General features: G+C 41.9%; 1 protein-coding gene across 4 annotated transcripts in view; it reads right to left on the bottom strand.

The window, feature by feature from the left end:
- Positions 1-23,895, bottom strand: part of NOL10 (nucleolar protein 10) — a 129,230-nt gene that overhangs the window by 65,910 nt on the left and 39,425 nt on the right. For 3 of the 4 annotated variants that reach the window (XM_011965288.1, XM_011965289.1, XM_011965291.1), the window contains 5 exons: positions 23,483-23,568; positions 20,653-20,731; positions 19,195-19,344; positions 16,058-16,124; positions 5,777-5,829 (listed from right to left, as the gene is read on the bottom strand). In XM_011965288.1, coding sequence (XP_011820678.1) covers positions 5,777-5,829; positions 16,058-16,124; positions 19,195-19,344; positions 20,653-20,731; positions 23,483-23,568 — 435 coding nt within the window. The remainder of the gene's footprint in view (positions 1-5,776; positions 5,830-16,057; positions 16,125-19,194; positions 19,345-20,652; positions 20,732-23,482; positions 23,569-23,895) is intronic. The other variant, XM_011965290.1, reaches the window with a different exon arrangement.

The raw sequence follows: 23,895 nt of genomic DNA, 5'->3' as shown, positions 1-23,895 counted from the left end.
TTTTTTTTTTTTTTGAGATGGTATCTCACCCTGTCACCCAGGCTGGAGTGCAATGGCGTGATCTCGGCTCACTGCAACTTCTGCTTCCTGGGTTCAAGCAATTCTCCTGCCTCAGCCTCCCAAGTAGCCGGGATTACAGGCACCCACAACAACACCCGGCTAATTTTTTGTCTCTTTAGTAGAGACGGGATTTCAACATGTTGGCCAGGCTGGTCTCAAACTCCTGAACTAGTGATCTGCCCGCCTTAGCCTCCCAAAGTGCTGGGATTACAGGCGTTTGAGCCACCGCGCCTGGCCTAATTGTTTTTTTGTTTTTTTTTTTTGAGACAGAGTCTTGCTCCGTTGCCCAGGGTGGAGTGCACTGGTGCAATCTTGGCTCACTGCAACCTCTGCCTCCCAGGTTCAAGCGATTTTCCTGCCTCAGCCTCATGAGTAGTTGGGACTACAGACACGCACCACCACGCCTTTGTACTTTTAGTAGAGACAGGGTTTCACTATGTTGGCCAGGCTGGTCTCAAACTCCTGTCCTTAAGTGATCTGCCCATCTCAGCCTCCCAAAGTGCTAAGAATACAGGCGTGAGCCACCACGCCCGGCCAACTGAATTACTTTTATTCTTCTAAATCAAACAGCTTCCCAAACAAATAGTTTTCCTCCTACATTTTCCCTCAAGTTTACACATCTACATTACCAAGCAGCAAGCAATCACTTGCGCCCCAACCACCACCACCAAGCAATGAGTGGCTGCAGGAATGCCCTGATAAGCTAGGGGCTCGGAGCTCAGGAGCATTTCCAACAGAAACACCATTAAGCACAAAGGCTGGGTTTTGGGTTGTGTGCCATAGGGGACTTGGATTCCTTCTGGAGTCTACATAGTTGCCAAGGATGTTAATTATAAAGAACTAACCTGAGATTAAATTATGTTTCAGAGGAAAAACCAAGCTTGAAAAATTATTCTTGGCATTTGTCTCTGAAGCTGCAGGTGAATTAGACCCTGAAGCAAACAAACAAACAAAACAACAGAACCTGGTCTCTGAGTGAAAGGAAAAACAACAAAAAAAAGGAAAGCACTGAGAAAATGGGACAGGGGCTGGAGACAACCCTTTTGGTCTCAAAGGACAAGCTGGCTACAGAGATATCTAAGTGCCAGAAGGTGGTGTATCAGGAACTGCATTAGTTTATAAAGATCTCAATTACTCAAGAAAGATGGTATCAGATAAAAAGGCAAAAATTAACAAGCTAAAAGAACACTAAGTTGCCTTCATCTTCAGCATGCCCCAAAGAGGGAGGTAAAAAGTTTTCGAATCTGATTTATAAGATGTTAATACAAATCACAGTCCAGGCCTCCTAAACTTGGCATGGATCATACATTAAACACACATTTCTCTGGTTCTATAGCCTCAAATGAACCTTCGTGCCAAATGTCAGCTTGGTAAGTTTGATAAAATCTTATGAAAAATGGCAGGCTTTCAGACCCCTGGGCTCTCTCTTTGCTTTGAAGGAGTATTACAAAGAGCAGTTTCCAAGTAAAGACAAGTGGTGCTATAAAAGATCACTGAGTACTGTGGGAGCAGGGCAGAAAGGTAGGTCAGAAAGGAACACTGAAGTCCAAGTTTCAGCATAAGGCTTCGCTTAACTAAAGCAACTTCTGCTCACACTGTCCCCATATGCAGCTCACCTAGGAGAGGGCTCTCTGGATTTTTTTTCACAGCTTTCTGTGAAATCTCAGGTACAAAGCTGAAACTAAAAAGGCCTTATAAGATAAGCTAACATTTGCCAAGAGGCAGTTTCTCATCACCTGGCCATCATCCGGCCCCTCACACTCATGCTAATTAAAGTCACCATTACTTGGAACAAAAACGCCCACCCGCAGAAACTGATCCAGAGAATCAGAAGTAAACAATGGGTCTCTTACAGTTCTAAGATAATAGACATGTCATAAACCAGCCAATGACATATAATAGAGATAACTAAAAATGTTTTAGGTAATTTCAGTACCTCAGAATTAATATTTCCAAGGTTAACTGCAGAAACCAGGAACCAATTTGTATATAAAATACAACTTCGGGGCTCATGCCTGTAATCCCAGCACTTTGGGAGGCCGAGGCAGATGGATCACTTGAGGCTAGGAGTTCAAGACCAGTGTCTGGCCTGGTGAAACCCTGTCTCTACCAAAAACACAAAAATCAGGGCCAGGTACGGTGGCTCACGCCTATAATCCCAGCACTTCAGGAGGCCAAGGCAGGTGGATCACATGAGGTCAGGAGTTTGAGACCAGCTTGATCAACATGGTGAAACCCCGTACTAAAAATACAAAAAAAAAAAAAAAAAAAAAAAATTAGCTGGGCGTGGTGGCACATGCCTGTAATCCCAACTACTCAGGAGGCTGAGGCAGGAGAATTGCTTGAATCTGGGAGGCAGAGGCTGCAGTGAGCCAAGATTGTGTCATTACACTCCAGCCTGGGCAACGAAAACTCTGTTTCAAAAAAAATAAAATTAAAACTTAAAAAAAAAAAACACAACTTCACACACATAACATCACAAATATAACTGAAAAACAATACATCCAAATATGAATGGTAGTTACAGTATTATCAAGAGGGAATAGCTGGTTTTTATTTTCGTATACTTTGTAATCCACTTAGAATAAACAGGAATATGCATACATTGTTTGCATAAACGAAAAAGTTGTTTTGCTTTCTTTAAAAGATCATTTTATAAAATGCAGAACATACCAAAGGGAAAACAATTTTTAATATTCTCCTGCCTCTTTCTGGACATCGTCATCCACACATTTGCCCAAGCAAAAACTGGGGTGTCATCCTTGGTCCTTTCCTGTTCCTTACTTCCCACACTCATCAATTTCAAGTCTCTTATAAGCATAACAACCAATTCTATCCCCATGGCCACCATCCTCATATAGGTTTGTAAGGTGGCCTCACTGCAACTGTCCTCAGGACTGCCCCTCCCCACCTCTCTACAATGCAGCTCTCCAGCCCATACCTCCTCCTCTACTAGGCAGACCTCGAAGCAGCACTCCACACTGAGAGTGCTTTTCACCTGCCCACTAGTTGATTCTATCTACTTTTGACATGTGGAAGGGATCTAAGATCCAAGGCATGGACAGGCACTTGCTGTCCATGTTGCTGTAGTGATCAAAACACAATAAGCACTTCTAAGAGGAAGATGAAAGAGACCTTTCTCATGATGAAAAGGACAGGGGCAAGCTGATTTATTCTGCCTCTCCTGACAACGTTCCCCAAAGGGGCAGAAACTGGGAGAAAACTATGTAAGCTGGTCTGAGGGCAGCGTTTCCTGTGATCTATACAGCTCTCAGTCAATGAACACCTCTGAAACATGCCACTGGGCAATTCAAGGATGAATCCTGTGCAAGTACTGCCTACCAGATTAGACTTCTCTCACATTATCCCAGAACCCCAAAGAGCCACAACTACTAGAAAGGGAGCCTGGCACAGGTAATGCAGGTGCCATCATCTCTCCTGTGGGCTGCCACAGCCTGTGCTTGTTGTATCCAGATTAGAGCCTGTTTAGTGAATTCCCCTGTGGCAGCAAAAGTAATCTTTTCAGAACACAGGTCTGATCCTATCACCCCCCTGCTTACAACTCTGCCAGGACTCCCTGCCCTACATCCCCACAGCTGGCTCACAAGACCCCTTCTAACCTGGTTTTCTACCTGCCCCCCAACTCGAATGCTCAGTCATGGGAGGTACTTGCTCCCACAACTCTGCACCCACTCTACTGTCAAGATCCTATCCTAGGTCTACTGCCCGACCTGGGAAAGTTGACTGAAAAGGAAAAAAAAAAAAAAATCCTTCTCCCACTGGGCACCTCACTCCACCCCACCCCTTCACCCAGTCTATGCAGCTATCCTCAGGTCCCTCCTTCAAAGTCTGTCCCTCTGGGAAGTTTTCCCTGAGTGCCAACCACACTTCTCATCAGCTCCCGGGCCCTCAGTGGGTACAGGTTCTCTCCTACGTGCTCCCACCACAGTACCCTGGTAGCATTCCTCACACTGAAAGGCAACTGCCTGCTTTCTTGTTGGATTCCAAACAGTAACTCCTCAAAGTGAAGGGCAGTACCCTGGAGGCTGTAATACTGCCAGCATACAGCATCATTCCCGACACACAGCTGATGTAGTCCATAATATGTATTAACAAGTGAAAACAAGGAAAGATGGATAAGTTGATAGGAATATGACCGCAGTATCTGTGAGAGTCCAGGAAAAAAGGAACAAATAGTAACTTAGGAAAACCAAAATGCTTCCTGTTTGAACAGCCTTCATTTTACTACCAACCAATCAAAGTATCTCTAAGTGCTTTCAACTACACATCAGTAACCACGGAGTCAATAGCAAGCAGCATGCTTTTTTTGTGTGTGAAAATACGTAACTGAGCAATTTTTTTTTTTTTTTGAGATGGAGTCTTGCTCTGTTGCCCAGGCTGGAGTGCAGTGGCGCAATCTCGGATCACTGCAAGCTCCGCCTCCCGAGTTCATGCCATTCTCCTGCCTCAGCCCCCCAAGTAGCTGGGACTACAGGAGCCCGCCACCACGCCCAGCACATTTTTTGTATTTGTAGTAGAGACAGGGTTTCACCGTGTTAGCCAGGATGGTCTCGATCTCCTGACCTCGTGATCTGCCCACCTCGGCCTCCCAGAGTGCTGGGATTACAGGCGTGAGCCACCGCACCTAATCCATAACTGAGCAATTTTAAAAGGACTATCATAGACAGGAAGAATTTTCATACCTGGAAGATGACAGTGGTTACAGAGAGTTCACCTCCCTCAAATTCTGATCTTCAGTACCCCTAACTCGACTCTCTTCTCAAATCTCAGGTAAGGGAGATATCTGCTGAGTATAAAGCAATCTAATGCCAACTTTATACTATGTGTTTTTCTGCTTATGAAATCATATTTCCTTGTTTCATTTCTACTATAAACTTAAAGGGAAGGGTGGGGAGCTTCTGGTTATCTAAGAGAATAATTATTTAAGGAGGGAAAAAATTGTTTTTTTTTTTTTTTTGCAAACTACATATCATCCCTGGTCAGGATGATCTATGATAATTTATTTTATATGTGACTTATTTTTAAAAGAAACAAACAAACTATAGTGAGATGACTTGAAGAGTAATAGACTTTTTAGAATTAGACCTCTAGATCACTAACAGCTGAAAGTTTAAGATTCAGAAATACTTGGAAACAAAAAATAAATGCAAATCAGAAGAATAAATACTAATTTCTAAAGTCTATTTTAACATGATATTAAACAGTTTCCATAAAAGAACATTTGAGCATGAACTGATGAGCTCCAGAAAGCAAATTCAACCCACAAATGAGTCCACTGTGTCTAATGTACATAGCCACATGCAGACCCAGGTTCCTCAATACATCCGATTTAAAAAGTATCTTTGGCCGGGAGTGGTGGCTCACACCTGTAATCCCAGCACTTTGGGAAGCCCAGGCAAGAGGATCCCTTGAGGTCAGGAGTTCAAGACCACCCTGGCCAACATGGCAAAACCCATCTCTACTAAAAATACAAAAATTAGCCGGGTGTGGTAGCGTGCACCTGTAATCCCAGCTACAGGAGGTTGAGGTAGGAGAATCACTTGAACCCAGGAAGCAGACATTGCAGTGGGTTGAGGTTGCGCCACTGCACCCCAGCCTCGGTGACCACCAGACTCTGTTTCAAAAACTTAAATAAATAATAAAAAGTATCTTTGCTTGTCCTATTTTTACTGAAATGCCTCTTTGTATTACTTACTGGAATGTAATAGATGCCCATCTTGGGGGTTTCATTGGCCGTCAGAAGCATGCCTAAAAATAAACACAATGAAAAAGGTCAACGCATAGGAAAAAGAAAGTACCCATTTCTATTTGCTTTCCATTCTGAAATGCCTGAGGAGCTTCTGTTAATCACTGAACCAAAAGTAAAGTATTTCCCACAAAATGTCACAACAAATTCCTAACTTTTGCAAAACAAATTCAAATTTTGCAGAACAAATTTGATTCCTAACTTTTATAAAACTGATTGCAAAACAATATGTCTACATTTTGTTATAGTCTACACCAGAAAGTCCTAGAGGGACTCTAACAGCCCTGACTACAGCACAGTCACTCCCTCACAGGGAATTATAACAGACTGAACCAACCAGGCGGTTAATAATTGAGTCTCCTTAGGATCAGCATATAAGAAAGCAAAACTGAAGAAAGAGATAACTTTCTGGCATTCAATAAAGGACTCTCTATAACCCCAGGAGCAACCTATAAATACATTATTATTTGGTACTAAACTACTTAGTATCAAAGTATTCAAATGTCTCAGTTTTGTTCCCCTTTCTCTGCCATTTTTGCAACACACTCCTTCCCCAAGTGTTTTGAAGCAGTTCCAACATGGCAATATGCAAACATCAAAACTCCTCAGAACCCCTGCTCAGGACCAGACCACTGCACTTTAAATAAGACTGAAACCAGCAAGCCTTTGGCCAGTCCTTCATAATCATCTAGGCACTTTCACATACATTATCTTAGTGAACATGCAACAACCCTCTAAAAGAAGATATATCATCAGCCCTATTTTATTGATCAGAAAAAGAAAGCTCAGAGGGACTGATGCCCCAGTCATGAGGGAATGTTAAAGGCAAACTCAAGAGTTTCTGTTTTTAAATAAAGACTTCTACAGGTCAGTCAAATAATAATTCATTTTACAAATCTATTTGTAAGATACAAGAGGAATCCATAGAGGGAAGACATTTAGATTATCAGATCACATAATGAGAAATGAATGTACCAAATGTTAAGGGCAACGATTAGATTCTGTTTTTAAAAATATTTTTTGCTGCCTTTCCTTTCATTACACAAAAGTTTGTAAAAGTGATGATATTTGACTCTGTTACAGAAATGAAATGCTGAGTGAATAGAGTCAATTATCACTCAAGCAGGAACTCAATACTATCTTTTTTTTTTTTTTTTTTGAGACAGAGTCTTGCTCTGTCACCCAGGCTGGAGTGCAGTGGTGTGATTTTGGCTCACTGCAAGCTCCGCCTCCTGGGTTCATGCCATTTTCCTGCCTCAGCCTCCCGAGTAGCTGGAACTACAGGCGTCCGCCACCATGCCCAGCTAATTTTTGTATTTTTAGTAGAGAGGGGGTTTCGCCATGTTAGCCAGGATGGTCTTGATCTCCTGACCTCATGATCCGCCTGCCTCGGCCTCTCAAGGTGCTGGGATTACAGGTGTGAGCCACCGCACCCGGCCTCAATACTATCTTACCACGTCTTGCCCACAGCTCAAAAGTGTGAGCTAGACCTGAACTGGGACCAACAGGTCACCAAAAATATATGCACACAAAACTCATAGACACACACACACACACCCTGTAAAAACATCTAAAAGCACCTAACGAAGTCTAAAAAAGCAAGAATAATGTCTACATTAAACCAAAACAAAATCGGAGCTGTTTTGCATAGCTTGTAACCCCTGCAGAATCTTTCATCTTAGCACTTTTTCTGGCCTTCCAAACAATGTTCACTGAGGTCATGATGGATGGAAACGGCCTCTACTGATTGTGCTTCCTAGGTCTCCACTAACAGCTCTGCCGAAAGATCTCCAGGAGCCTTCAGACATAATTAAAGAAGTTCTGGGGATAGAAGCCCCATCTTTACTACCACAAGGAAGGTTCCTACTAAAGACCTCTCCTAAGCCTTCTCCACAGGCTCAACCCTGAACACTCAACAATGAACATTCCACAATGAAATACAACAACACCTACCAACAAACCACAGAAAGTGCTCTAATGTAATTACACAAAAAATTCAGACTGCACACAGCTAGATTGTTTTCTAAAACGGGGGAGGATCTCACATAGCCACATATGGCTAATGATATAAGTAGGTCTACTACGAAACTCAAGTGAGGAGGGTCAGGGCTGAAAGTAATTATGAATGAGAAAAAGAACATCATAGAGCCCAAAGAGTATGAGCAGCTTCTAACAAGTACAAACAGAAAAATAAACCAGTGAAAGCAAGTCTTAGTTCAGCAGAAATTAAGATGATCAAGGCAGAAGAAGAGAAGAGCATGAGCACTGTGGCAGGCAAGTCACATTATCAGCAAATTACCTCCCTTGCTCAGGGCCACCACATAGCTAATAAGTAGAGCCACTGACAGTCGACCAATTCCAAAGCTCCATAACACAGGACTCTGACATTTCATCAACTAAGATAAAACTAAAAGACCTCTTGCATGATCAAATAAGAAACCATTTTTAAAAAGTCAGTATAAATACCACATGGCAAAGTGAAAGATGTGTTTAATACAATGTTAAACTAAAAAGCAAAAGGTAACCATAAGTACAGTGTGAGGACAACTTAAAACATATGAACACAGGATTAATATGGTTTCACTCATGAAGACAGTAATAGTATGTAATAGTACGTGTAAAGAGTTTGTGGCATTGAGGACTTTTTTCCTTTAAATTTATTTTAGTGTTGTTTATTATTGTTTCCACAATAAAACTATGCATTTTTAAAGGAAGGAAAAGATATCACCTAGAGTCAAAAGAACACATTTCCAATATGAACCAGTACACTATAGTGTCTAGTATGCAGTGTACTGTACACTGTAATAATACAATAAAAGAGAATTTGACAAAGTAGTGCCCTCCCCAGAAACATGCATGAATCAGTACTCATCTGCATGTGCTCTGGGGACTAAAGGACTCACTGAAGTTCACGACACAAACACAGTGCTCTATAGCTGCTCAAACTGTGTCCCCAGAGCCAGACTGCAAACTGTCACCAGGCCAGGAAATAAGCGCAGAAATTGAAAAGAAGCATTTAGAAACCTGCAGTTCAACACTGCAGTGACATCCAAACGTGTGATCATATTCCTAGTAATTCATTTGTATTGTATTTTACAGACGTATCGAGGTACAGTGGATTAGAAACTTCGAAACAAAACAAAAAACCAAAATCCCGGTCTTCGCCAAACATGTTGGGAAGCGCTGCACAAAAACATATGGCATCAGTCACTGCCTCGAACAGCTCAGAGGAGACAGGCTGTGCACACAGAACTGTGCCAAAGGGGACTGGCAGGGGTGCTCCTGCCCTATATAGAACCTAAAATGAAAGTATGGGGCATTTGAGTTTACTATACAAGGCACCAAAGATATTTACAGATGACCCCAACAGTTCTCCACGTATTTAGAGGGCACTGATAGGGAATAAAAGACTTTTTCACATTTACCAGTAGAGGCAGTCTCCAACAGCCCTGTAAAGCAGGTGAGAATGCTGAGGTTGGGGAATTTCCACCACTCTTAAGCCTGAATTGGGTCTTTCTTGAGCCCAGTGCCCACGTTCTTTTCTCTCTACCAAAGGTTCCGAAACCACCAATGCTGATTCCACAGGTCTGGAATGGGACTCAAGACACACGTAAGCTTTACAAGCTCCCCGTGTCGTGAATCTGATGCACACCCAAGTCAGAGCCGTGCAGTCTCTTCAAGTGCCCTGACCCGCATGGAGCAGCTGCTCACTGTACAGGTGGCCGGATGAGCCATACAAGCAGGGCCCTGAACAAGGCAGGAGGGCGGAACCATTTCCCAACATACTGAGCAGCCTTGGTATAAGAAAAATATTACAAAACCATAATCATGATTATGCTTCAATTACTCCAAAATGAGTAAGTGAAAAGAAAAAAGAAAGACAGTTTCAGCTTTTCTAAACTATGATTAAGCCCACAATGATTAAGCACAGACACAAAGAGTACAGCTGGAGGAAAAGGTGTGGGAAAGCAAGGAATAGCAGAGTGCATGAACCTGCCACACTCAGATCCAAGCCACAAAGAAGGGGCGCCTACTGGTCTTGCTTTGCTTGCTCTCTTATGAAAAATTATTTGGCTAGCTTTTCTACTCTTGATTAACCTCTTACGAGTTATTAGATAGTAACAGTCATTCGTTTGTCCAAAACATCATGCTTGGAATTGTTAGTTTGCATCAACCTTATCCCTCTCGGATACTGCGACTATCTGGAGACCCCAGCAGCCTGCACATTACTCTTGCCCCAAATTTAATCTAAACTTAATTAAGTCTTTAGACTTAACTTCGATTTTAGAAAAAATACAGGGTAGAGGATCAAGTTAAACAACATCATGAGAAAAAAAAAATCACATAAATCGAGGATGAGGGATATTCTGAGACCACTGGCCTGATCTTTAAAAAGTCAGCGTCATGGAGAAGAAAAGAAAAAGATGTGGGGGACTATTCTGGATTGAAAGAAACTAAAGATATACAATAGCTAAATGTAACACACAACCTCAGTTATATCCTGGTTCAAAAAAAACAACAAAAAACAAAAACAAAAACAAAAAAACCCACACCTAACAAGGGCGTATGGAGAACAATTAGGAAAACCTGAAAATGGACTGGATGTAAGATAATATTAGAAAAAGGGCTGCCATTTTTATTAGGCACGATAAGGGACCTAATAATTTCAATGATTTTCAGGAGATCAATGCCACCCTCGGTGCAGGTAAGTGCCACCATGTCTGCAGCTGGCTTTTGAGTGATTCCACAAAGACACCAGAACAACCACAGAAGCACCGAGATAAATAAATCAGTTATGGTGAAGATAACAATAACAAACATTGGGGAGAGAATATAAAGATGTTCATTCTACCACTTTTTCAACTTTTCTGTATGTTTGAAAATTTTTTTTTTTTTTGAGAGAGTCTTGCTCTGTTGCCCAGGTTGGAGTGCAGTGGCATGATCTCGGCTCACTGCAACCTCCGCCTCCTGGTTTCAAGCAATTCTCCTGCCTCAGCCTCAGCTACGTTTGTATTTTTGGTAGAGACAGGGTTTCACCATGTTGGCCAGGCTAGTCTTGAACTCCTGACCTCAAGTGATCTGGACGCCTCGGCCTCCCAAAGTACTAGGACTACAGGCGTGAGCCACTGCGCCTGGCCTGAAATTTTTCATAATTAAATACTGTGGATAAAGTGACCTTTTTTGTTTGTATTAGTAATATGGACCAGGGATCAGCAAACTGTCTCTGTAAAGGGCCGGGCAGTAAACACTTTAGGCTTTGCAGCCCACCTGGTCACTGTTAAAATTACTCACCTCTGCCACAGTGCTGCAAAAGCCACATGGACAATGTATAAACGAACAAGGGTGGCTGTGTTCACATAAAACTTTATGCTGAAAGACACTGAAATCTGAATTTCAGTCACAAAAATTTGAATTTCCATGTCATAAAATATTACTCTTCTTTGATTTTTTTTCCCCAACCATTTAAAAATGTAAAACCCATTCTTAACTCAAAGGCTGCAAACTACCAAGTGGTGGACTGGATTCGGCCTATAGGTCAGTTTGCCAAATAGACTTTTTAAAATGCAACTCATTAAGAATGTTTTCTGACCAAACTGTCAAACATTTCTTCATAAATATTACTGTAATAAGTAACTATTAAAATCACTGTGCTACAAATGCTTCTACAATTAAAATGTTATCAACATAATTTTTTTTTTTTTTTTTAGGTCTTGCTTTGTCACCCAGGCTGGAGTACAGTTAGTTTCGAGATCATAGCTCACTGTAAACTCAAACTCCTGGGCTCAAGTGATCCTCCTGCTTCAGCCCTCTGAGTATCTGGGACTACAGGCATGTGCCACTGCTCCCGCTAATTTCTTTTATTTTTAGTAGACACAGGGTCTTGCTATGTTGACAAGGCTGGTCTTGAACTCCTGGACTGAAGTGATCCTCCTGCCTCAGGATTATAGGCACGATGGGATTATAGATGTGAGCCACTGCGCTAGGCCATAATAATCTTCATTAAATAAGTGTTCTTCCCAGAGAGAAACACTTCTAAATTTCATTAAAAACCATGTTTATTTTTACAATTTTTATGCCATTTTTAATGACAAACCATTTAAATTTTTATTGTAAGACCAGGGGAGAGCCCAGCGTGATGGTGCGCATCTACAGTCTCACTCAGGAGACCGAGGCAGGATCGCTTGAGCCCAGGGGTTCAAGGCTGCAGTGAGCTATAAATGTGCCACTACACTCCAGCTTAGGAGACAAAGTGAAACCCTGTCTCTAAAAAAATAAATACAGACCAGGCAAAAAAATAAAATCAGTATTCCAGAGATGTGTGGTTGAATTATCAGCACCCTCTCAATCCAATTTAAGTCTCTTCCTCAGCAGTTACCTGGGTAACAACACTCACTACTAACATCAGCCTCCCTCCTCTCCTTGTCCTTGTGATTCCAAACACTGTCATCACAGGTGGAATTTCAAGAATGGGTTCCTCAATAGTCTGAGCCTGAGTATTTCTCAGAAAGAGGCTTCTTTGCCAAGGAGTCTCGCCCTTTGTGGGTTAATAGATCTTTACAGCCATTAAAGGTGGGGGACAGATGCACAAAACTTGACCTGAGATATCAAGTTGACCACAAGAAGAGTCCAAACTCTAGCCCTGCCTCGTGGAGAAGCTGTTTGTGCATAGCAGCCTCGGGGTGGCAACAGATTGGCACTCATTTCACTCTCTGAGCCTCTACATTCTTCGTTACAATGGAAAAACTGAGGCAACCTACCAGCCTCAAAAATCCCCGCTACACTGGGCCAGGCACAAGCACTTTTTTTTTTTTTTTTTTTTTTTTTTTTGAGATGGAGTCTTGCTCTGTCGCCCAGGCTGGAGTGCAGTGGTGCGATCTCGGCTCAAGGTAAGCTCCGCTGTGGGTTCACACCATTCTCCTGCCTCCGCCTACCGGAGTAGCCGGGACTACAGGCGCCCGCCACCACGCCTGGCTAATTTTTTGTATTTTTAATAGAGACGGGGTTTCACCATGTTAGCCAGGATGGTCTCGATCTCCTGACCTCGTGATTCGCCTGCCTCGGCCTCCCAAAGTGTTAGGATTACAGGCGTGAGCCACTGCGCCCAGCCAGGCACAAGCACTATTAAACCTTACCAGCATCCTAAAGGGTTGAAGATCTCCCAGTTTAGACCAGCACTGTCCAATGGGAACAGCATGTGAGCCACATATGTGATTTAAAAATTTTTAGTAGCCACATTTAAAAAAATGTTAAAATTAATTTTATTTTACTAATCCAATATGTCTAAAATATGTTCATTTCAACATGTAATTAATAGAAAATTATTAATGATCTATTTTACATCCTTTTTTCACAGAATGTCTTTTAAAGCCAATGTATATTTTATACTCACAGTACATGTCAATGCCCTTCAGTGGCTAGTGGTTACCAAACTGTACAGCCCAAGGTGAGACTGTCTTTCTCTCCTCACTCTCTGTGCCCTTCAAACTGTCACTCCCCCAGTCACACTACCCCTGCTCATCACCCTTACCCAGCCTCAGCTCCACCCGGTTTACTCACTTACCTACTTAGCCCAGACCCCAGTGCAGGTTATTTCAATACCCTAACTAGGACCCAGCATCCTCAGCTGCAATCTGTTCCTGAACTCACCAGAATTTTACTTTACTCCCATGATTATAATAAAATTCTCTCAACTACCACAGATGAAATGTAAATTATAAAGTCCAGTGTTTCTCATATTTCTTGGGAGAGCAGTGTGTAATTAGAAACAGCATGGGCGGCTGGGCGCAGTGGCTCACGCCCGTAATCACAGAACTTACGGAGGCCGAGGTAGGCAGATCACGAGGTCAAGAGTTCAAGACCAGCCTGACCAACATGGTGAAACCCTGTCTCTACAAAAAATACAAATATTAGCCGGGCGTGGTGGCGGGCGCCTGTAATCCCACCTACTTAGGAGGCTGAAGCAGGAGAATCGCTTGAATCCGGGAGGGGAAGGTTGCAGTGAGCCAAGATGGCACCACTGCACTCCAGCCTAGGGGACAGAGGGAGACTCTGTCTCAAAAAAAAAAAAAAAAACCAGAATCAGGAAGGCTGGGTTCTAACTGAGGCTCTGCCACACACCACCTGGGTGACCAACCCTGAATGAATTACCCAATTTTTCTGACCCCTTAAGAGGTAAGAAAAAGCAGAAAGAAAGAAAACAGAAGGAATAAAAAGCCATGGACCACTGACTACACAGTTATAAAAGATGAAATAAGTTTGTATTATAGCATCCGTCATCCAGATTGATAACAGCAGCATGCAATCAAACTTAGTTTTTTCCTTCCTGCCCCAACGTCTGTAATCCTTAGTAGTTGCTGAGCAATGCCCACTGAATCGCTCCCATACTTCAACAACTGTGGGGCCTGGCACTGTCATTCTGTCCATTACTGCCCAGTTTCTCAGCTGGCTCCTCCCCATCATTCTCCCAAATGAACTGGCTGCTGCTCACTTCCTATCTCACTCCCGCTTTCCCTATCAGTCACCTCATTCATTCCCACCACTTCTGGGATAATCGCAAAACATTCTATCTACAGACCCACTTACACTGAGACCACATTTTCTACTGGACACCAGACATGCCTCCCAAGGACAAGTCTGCGGATCAATTCAGGGCTTGCCGCCTAAGAATCCACTGGGAAGTATGTTAAAAATACACATTTCTGGCCAGGCATGGTGGCTCACACCTATAGTCTCAGCATTTTGGGAAGCGGAGGCAGGCAGATCACTTGAGGTCAGGAGTTCAAGACCAGCCTGGCCAACACGGTAAAATCCCGTTTCTACTAAAAATACAAAATTTAGTTAGGCATGGTGGTGGCATGTGCCTGTAGTCCCATCTACTTGGGAGGCTGAGGCATGAGAATCACTTGAACCTAGAAGCAAAAGGTTGCAATGAGCAGAGATCGTGCCACTGCACTCCAATCTGGGTGATAGAGTGAGACTCCATCTCAAAAAAAATAAAAAAAACAACAAAACACACATTTCTAAGCCCTCTCCATAGATACTATGAGTCAGTACACCTAGCATAAGGTCAAGGGAGCTGTACCTTTAAAGCTGTGCAAATGATTTTGACGGGAAGCCAGACACTGCCAGATACTGCAACTGCCCATCACCTCCTAATCCTCACACGTTAGAAAAAGAAGCCATAATCTTTACAAACTTGCTCTCTCACCTGTGCTCCCCATCTGAGCTCAGAATATCAGTTACTTCTGGGTCACTTTTGTTCAAAACCAATCTACCCTTGGAACACGGGGTAGACCTGCCTCTGAAAGCACAGTCGGAACAAGTCCTCTCCGACTGCACATGGAGCCCAAGACATTCAGCACATCATGCCCAGCCCTCCACCACCTGCCACTCTCTGCCTCCCACTTCAGCCTTCCCAGAGCCACCACAGCTCAGGCACAGGACACTCCTCCCGGCCCCAACTGAGCCCTCTGTGCCCATCCTTTCTGATCGTCTTGGACTGCTCTCCTACGAGAATCACCTCAGCTCCAACTCCACCTAACCAAACCTCACTCGGCGCTCCAGCTCAACGCAAAGCAAAACTTTCTCGCTGCTCTGCTCTCGGTGGTCAGGGAAAAGCACTCTCTCTCCAGAAAGCTGTCAAAGTACTCTTTGCACAAACGTGATAGGATTTCTCACACTCTGCCTTACTTCCCTCCATCAGGATGATCTGGGCACCTCTGTCCTCAGAGTAGAAACTGTTCTCATTTTTCTCCCATACTCTGAAATTCTTCACAGATTTGCCTTGAATGCATTGTTAAATTTTGAAATCTAACATGTAAATTGCTGAATAGCATACAACGTAGAATTTATAAAACCTGTGGTTTCATGAGCCATCTGTGTATTATCAGGCAATCTAGCTTTCTCCAAATCTCTGCCCTCAATTTCCACACACTATTACTAATCACATAAAAGAGCTAAAGAGCACACCAAAATAGCACTTCACCTGCCTCCTACCTGTATGCTGTTACCACTTTCCACTAATAGCTGGGCGGGCTGAGCACTGAGTCATTAAGAGTGCCATTTTCTGAATCATCGACACCACTTCCTGCTCTTAATTCTTCTAAGTTAAATATCCAAGAATTGTGCTGACAAAGCCAAATTCTATCTTAAGAAATAAAATGGGTTTAAAACCTAAAAAAGTATAGCCTTTTTATTTGTCTCACTGAATGTTCACTACAGAATGCATACCTGAGTTGGGGTAGAGACAAACATCATTAAGGTCATGCTCTGGCTCCAAGGAAGTAAATATCTTTCCCTAAAAATAGCAAGCAAAAATGAATTATTAAAGGTTAAAGGACAACAACTTTTGGCAATGTCAAATAAACTGAAGCTGTAACTCAACCATCTACTCCTATGTAAAGAAATAAAATAGCCTAATTCAAATACAAAATTTAAATTCTTAAAAATCTTAGAGAATTTATCTTATCAATTTATCAAAAAATCCCATTTTATAGATGAAGAAACAGGCCTAGGGAGGAGAAGTGACCTGTCCAAAAAAAAAAAAGAAAAATTGCAACATTTTAAAGATAATGTCAACATGGGAAGAAAAGACGAAGTTTAAAATATGCATCAACTTAAAAAAAAATATTTCATATTCTGTGAAGCGTACCCAGTTTAACTTGTATTGAAAGAAATCAGAGGACGGCTGGGAGCTGTGGCTCACACCTGTAATACCAGCACTTTGGGAGGCTGAGATGTGTAGATCACTTGACGTCAGGAGTTCAAGACCAGCCTAACCAATGTGGTGAAACCCGACTCTACTAAAAATACAAAAATTAGCCAGGCATGGTGGCCTGGGATCTAGTAATCCCAGCTACTAGAGAGACTGAGGCAGGAGAATTGCTTGAACCCAGGAGGTGGAGATTGTAGTCAGCCAAGATAGCACGACTGCACTCCAGCCTCGGGTGACAGAGTGAGACTCCATCTCAAAAAAAAAAAAGAAAGAAATCAGAGGAGAGAGATGGCCAGCATGGAAAATGAGGACAACACTGCCATGCCCGCACCGCAAGTTTTCGAGGAGGATCAAGTGAGACAACGGATATAAAATGAAATCCTACAAATACTTAAGCGTTAGTTACTATGTAGTTAGGGCTAAACCATTTCTATTTTAAGTGTTGGGGGAAGAGTGTTCTATCTTTCAAAAATTAAGACAAGGAAAGTAAAAGAAAAAGATGCTAAGAAGGTGGGTGTGGAAAAAGATGATGAGAAAGATAAACAAGGTAAGCAAGTCAGGCAAAACCAAGTAATGTGGGTGTTAGTCAAGAGGAAGTCTTTAGTCATAAGAAACAAAAAAAAATGCCAAAATAAAATTTACTGTAGCAATTACAGTGTGATGATTTCAAGAAGTGATGTTGAAAATTGCTGCCAGCTCTTGCATTTGTAACTCATTATGAGAAGTCTGACACTAGGATGGACTGAGTGCTCACGGCAAAAAAGAGCAGTGTCAGAGCACAGACAAGATGGTTTGTGTCCAATGAAGAACACAGCCAAGTCCTACCCCAAGACTAACAGTGAGACTCACACAGCTGCCTCCCGTTCTTCTCAAGTTCCTACTGAAAGAGGAAGGAAAAGAGGGGAAACCAGGAAGCGAGGGGAAAGGAATTAGAATGGTACAGAACAACAATGACAAAAAGGTGTCAAAGGTGATACTAATCCACACATTGGAAACTATGCAGAAGTTAAAGGGTATGGAAAGACACATCCAGATTGGTAATAGTCTTTCCGTTAGGCTGGATGAAAGCCACGTCAAGGATAAATAACTTCTACTTTACCACTGTTTTATGAATTTTTAAGAATAAAAACATAAGCATTTGCAGTATTAAAAATAAATATTGTTTTAATGCCAATTAGTTTGAATTGCCAGAAAAACAGCAGAGAAAGGTCGGGTCTAAGATCACGAATCATCCTTAAAAAAGCCCTCAATATCCTCCAAACTCAAAGCCAGCAAAGCAGACAGCACAGACACTTCCCTGGGCAATCATCAGGGTAATTCTTCCAAGAATTTAGACAGACTGAAAGCTTGTTTTTTTCTTTATGTTCTTCTCTGTAACATAAACAAAGTCACCAGAACTTATGAATGAGGTGACGGCCTCAGGGATGTAGAACACACGTCTGGTCTCCAGGAGAGATCCAGAGAAAAAAGGAAAATAAGCCAAGGAAGACCCATACTTCAGGAATTAACAAAATGAAATTTAAACAACCAAAGTAACAGCCTAGAAAGCCAGAGACTCAACAGGCAGCTGAACTGTGAGGGGCTGTCTAGCATATGTGCCTGAGCACAGGCAGCCCCCACGGAATAGACTGGCACTTGCACTGAGGCACGAACTGCTGAGGCTGGTGGACCGTTCACCCAACTTCATCACAAATAAGTTTTTAAAAGTGATCTGTTTTTAAACTAAGAATGCTAAGTTTCTAATGAATTAAATGCAAAGAACTCTTAAAAGCATAGCTATACTGAATGCATTTTTCCCATTGATTTGATGAACTTTCTACTATTCTCTCAAAATACTTCGGTTTTAAAATGAAAAATGAAAAACAGAAGACAGATTAAAACCAGCAATACAGGATTTTGTTACATTTCAAATGACATTTAGAGCTGAGGAAAAGGAACATCAAAATATTCTTAAGAAATACAGCTTTTAAGGCCAGATGTGGTGGCTCACGCCTGTAATCCCAACACTTTAGGAGGTCGAGGCAGGCAGGATCATTTGAGGCCGGGAGTTCAAGACCAGCCTGGCCAAGAAGATGAAACCTCATCGCTACTAAAAATACAAAAATTAGCCGGGCATGGTGGGCAAGCCTGTAATCCCAGCTACTCCAAAGCTAAGCCATGAGAATTGCTTGAAACCAGGAGGCCGAAGTTACAGTGAGCTGAGATCACAGCAATGCACTCCAGCCTGGGCAACAGAGCAAAACTCTGTTTCAAAAAAAAGGGAAAGTATAAATTTGAGATATGTAACAACACAAACATGCATGGAAGGATAATTAGTGGCTCTTAAAACTTTTCCTACATCTGTGAGGGAATCTCGATATCTAGGGGGTTTCTCAGGTCATGGATCAACTTTTTTAAACCATGATTTTCTCTCCACCTAACTTAACATCTAAAATGGATGGCAGTTCTAGATAATCAGGAAAATTTCTTAACAGAAAGAAAGCAATCATGAGTATCTTCTCTATCCAAAAGTAACTGCCCTCCCACTAAGTTCCCAAATGGATATTCAGTATCTCTTTCTCAACAACCCACATAAAAAAGGCAATGGAGAGGAAAGGATCATTCGGAACACCTGCAAATAAAGAAGCAAGTAATTTCAACCAAAAATACATACGGAGTTCTTATTCCACATCTTGATAATTCGAGAATCAGCAGACAAAATCAGATCTAACGAATCCTGGAAATGAACGGACTTAATGGGCAGCCCATACTGGTGATCTTTAACTAGCAATGGCTTATCAGATCGAAGGTCATATAATAAAACCTGAAAAAAAAAAATCAAAACCAAGTTATTTCTGTTTAAACAAACTAGACATTTTATCTTCAAACGAAATATTTATAAGTGAGAATAATGGCAGCCATTTTCTTCATTACTTTGTTATGAACACAATGAACACCCTTATTCAAGATGTTGAGATTTGAGATTCTCTCCAGAAAGATCTCTTAAATAATCCTTAAAGTATACATTTTATGAATTCAACCCCAAGGGTAATTTTTAAGAGTACTGAACATACTGAGAAAGGAACAAAAAATGAAATCCCATAAGAATTTGTTTAATTTGTTCAACAAATACATACTGAGGGCCTACATACCAGGCAGTGTCATAGCAACAGATATAAACAAAAATGAAAGACATAATTAGCAACAGTCCTAGTAGATTCAAGACAGGTGGTGGTAGCAAGGCTATGACTTCTTGGGAGAAGGGGAAATCTCTTCGGACTCCTGTCATTAGGGGCAAGGAAGCCTGGGGAAGCTCCCCTAGGATTAAGTCCCAGGTGACAGATCCCCTCCAGCCCATGATGACAGAGAAAGTTAATCTTCCAAGGCAGGGTTTCAGACCTCTTGCAGGGGGAGGCAAGTGTACAGGCTCTACCTTGAAGGAAAGAAAGAAGTACTCCTCGGACTAGCACTGCTAATGCATGTTCTGCTGACCACTCATGGCATGGGCTATAGTTAATGATGCTATGTTTAAAAAACAAAAAAAGCCTCCTTGAACACACGAATTTTGGAAATATTTATTAAACATATTTCTTGTCTGCAAGAATTCCTCAGTGCCTTTATTTAAAAAGCACTGAAATCCACTGTGAATCTTTAAGAGTAGAAGTCTGGCAGACTCCCAAGACTGTCTGACCACAGAATTCTGTTCCATAGACTCTGAGAAATGCTGTTCCAAACCACTAATGAGAGTACTTATGGCCAGGCCCAGTGGCTCACGCCTGTAATCCCCACACTTTGTGAGGCTGAGGTGGGAGGATCGCCTGAGCCCAGGAATTCAAGACCAGCTTGGGCAACACAGTGAGACCCTGTCTCTACAAAAAGTCAAAAACTTAGCCAGGTGTGGTGGTGCAGGCCTATCCCACTGCAGCTCCAAGTCCACAGCACCACAGACTGACCAAGGCAAGAGTCAAGATTTCTCAAGGTGCTAGAAGAATCCAGCATTGAGGCATACCCCCTGCTCTGGCTAAAATAGTATGGCCTCGTTTTGTGTTCCTATAGTATATTTCTCATGACACATACACACACCACTGAAATAAAAACTTAGATGTGAAGTTTCCAAATTAAACATATTTACCTGCCCTGTGGATGTTCCAACTGCCATGGTCAAGGCACCATTAAATTTCAAAGCAGAGATTGTTGGTAAATTGTTTATCCTGAAAAGCAAAATATTCATGCTTCATGAATATATGGCCAAACCTCCTTCCAAGTAACAAGTTCATTATTAATCTTCACTTCAAATCTAATGGGGGAAAATCACATTTCTAGCCTTCTGTTTAAAAGGTAACTGCAGCCTGGTAAGATGACTCACACCTGTAATCCCAGCATTTTGGGAGGCTGAGGTGGGAAGATTTCTTGAGGCCAGGAATTCAAGACCAGCCTGGGCGACACAGTGAGACACCATCTCTACAAAAAATTAAAAAAAAAGAAAAAGCCAGTTGTGGTGACACACACCTGTTGTCCCAGCTGTTTGGGTAGCTGAGGCAAGAGACTGCTTGAGCCTCGGAGGTCGAGGCTGCAGTGAGCTGTTATTATTCCACTGTGCTCCAACTGGCACAACAGAGCAAGACCCTATCTCAAAAATAATAAGTAAATGGTAATTGTATTCAATCTTTCATAATCAAAATAAAATTACACTTTATATACAAAATGTAATCTACTTCTTTCTTCCATTTTAATTAAGCCAGAATAAGGTATTTACAGAAACATCCCCTTTTATATTTAAGAAGAAATAATTTTGTTTGGATATGGGTACACCATTTCCACTTTAAAATTAGCCAAGCTCAGCTAAAACAAAAGACTAATCCTCAAATGGGGACCTCAGAGCCTCTGAAAGTACCAAAGACAGAGTGAATGCTATGGCCACAACTCTAGAATATGCTTCTCAAATACCAATCAAGCCAATCAGCAGCAAAAGCAATGATCTCCAGTGGAAAGAGTGCTAGGCGATGAGTCAGATGTGGACAATATTGCTATCAATCCCATCGTCCACATGCCCTTGGCCCAGGACCTAGAGTCCTGGCTGTCAGCTCTTGTCAGCATCAGATCTCTTCTGCCACCTAGAGCTTGAGCCTGTAACTGCACTGGGGCACCTATGGGAACCTTGAAGCCTCTTATCTACAGCAACTTTAGTCACTCGCTCTTCAAAGTACACTCAATCATTTCTTTCAGTACAGTGATAGATTTCTCTACTTATTCTTTTATCATTTTCTTCATATGTATTTTTTTGGAGACAGGGTTTCACTCCTGTCACCCAGATTGGAGTGCAGTGGCATGATCTCAACTCACTGCAACCTCCACCTTCCAGTTCAAGCAATTCTGCTGCTTCAGCCTCCCAAGCAGCTGGGACTACAGGTGTGCGACACCACTCAAAGCTGATTTTTGTATTTTTTTTGTAGAGATGGGTTTTCACCATGTTGCCCAGGCTGGTATTGAACTCCTGACCTCAAGTGATCCACCCGCCTTGGCCTCCCAAAGTGCTGGGATTACAGGTGTCAGCCACCACACCTGGCCCATATATGTTATCGAGTTTTACAATTTTTGTTGTTATAAGAATGTTTTTCCATTTATAACCTTTCTAGCCGGATAGTGCTAATAAATAACAAGGTCACTGATTTTTGCACATTTTATAACCAATTTATTTAACTGTTATATTAGTTCTTATAGATTTTCAGTTATTCTCCTGAGTTTCCCAGGCACAGAAACTTATGTCATCTGGAAATGGCACCCTGCTTCCCCTATCTTATTACCTTCTCATATTGTGTTGGTTCCACCTAGAACTGACAGCTTCTAAGGTTTGTAGGGAAAACAAAAACAAAAAAACTAAGCATTAAAAAAAAAAAATAAAATTACCTAAAATCGAATCAGAAAAAAAACCCTAGTTTTAACATTCTGGTATACACCCAGGCTTCTTCCTGTGATTATGCTTGTGTTCACTGTTTTTCTGGTAACAAGGTGGCAACACTCTATAGGCAACGGTATGGTTTGCTTTTCCACTCACAGGCACATTTGGACCACCCTTCCCCAGTAATAAATATGCTTCTGCAACATAATTCTTAAAGGCTGAATAACAGGTAGGCCATTGATGAGTATTTTGTTCATCTGTAAAATAAATATAATAACAGTGCCTATAGCAAAGGGCTGTCATATTAAATAAGTTAATACATGTAAAGAACTTAGACCCAGTACCTGGCAAATAGAAAGCACTATCTGTTAGCTATTATTTCTGCTAAGCTTCATTTAATCAATATCTGCAGGTTCTTTCTAAGACTTATTGTTGGCAGGGCTGTGATGGACTGTCCAGGCTGAGGAGAGTGAGCAAATGCATGCTCTGGGCACACGGGCAGACATTTAACCTGAGGTTATGTTTTCTGTAGGGCAATTTAGCAATGTACCAAAAACCTTCAAAACATGTATGCTATTTACTCCAGAAATTCAGGTTCTAGGTATCTTTTCTTAGGAAATATCATAAAACTGTAAATGGATGTATAATAGTGAAAACTCTTCTGGTTGTTTTAAATGTAGGAATTAGGGAAACAGGAACAAGAAAATATTAAAAAAACGCTTCCTTCCACCTTAGAATTCAAAGCACACCTCTGTGGACTTTGTGGTGGACTCCTGGTTCTATCACTAGATCCTACAAAATCAGAATATAAATTCCTGCAGTGTAATTGTTTTAATAAAATTCTACAGCAGCTAAAGAAACAAGACCTTCTGTACAGTATTTGGAAAGAAATTCTATCTGGCTTACTCACTAGTGAGCTTTTACGGGAGAGGATTTTTATGAAAAACAATCATGGAAAGTACAATTTCAGACACCCTTTAGCAATTTATTTGAATTTAATACAGATACATTACTGAAATCAAAAGTTGATGAAAACTGACATTGCAAATTAATTTCTACTTACTCTGAATCTGCTGTGACACTGTTTAAGGCGCAGTCTAACAGACCAACTCTATTTCGAGTTCTTGGGTCCCAGCACTCCACTCTACCCTACGCAAATGAAAAACAATTTAAAATAAAAGCTGTAGAAGGCCAGACACAGTGGCTCACGCTTGTAATCCCAGCACTTTGGGAGGCTGAGGCGGGCTGATCACCTGAGGCCAGGAGTTCGAGACCCAGTCTGACTAACATGGCGAAACCCTGTTTCTACCAAAAATACAAAAAATTAGCCAGGTATGTGGCACACACCTGTAATCCCAGCAACTCGGGAGGCTGAGGTAGAAGAACTGCTTGAACCCAGGAGGCGGAGGTTGCAGAGAGCCGAGATTGCGCCACTGCACACCAGCCTGGGCAACAGAGTGAGACTCTGTCTCAAAA

This window comes from Mandrillus leucophaeus, unplaced genomic scaffold (assembly GCF_000951045.1).
Source record: "Mandrillus leucophaeus isolate KB7577 unplaced genomic scaffold, Mleu.le_1.0 Scaffold72, whole genome shotgun sequence".
Taxonomy (NCBI): domain Eukaryota; kingdom Metazoa; phylum Chordata; class Mammalia; order Primates; family Cercopithecidae; genus Mandrillus; species Mandrillus leucophaeus.
This window is presented reverse-complemented; position numbering and strand designations above follow the sequence as displayed.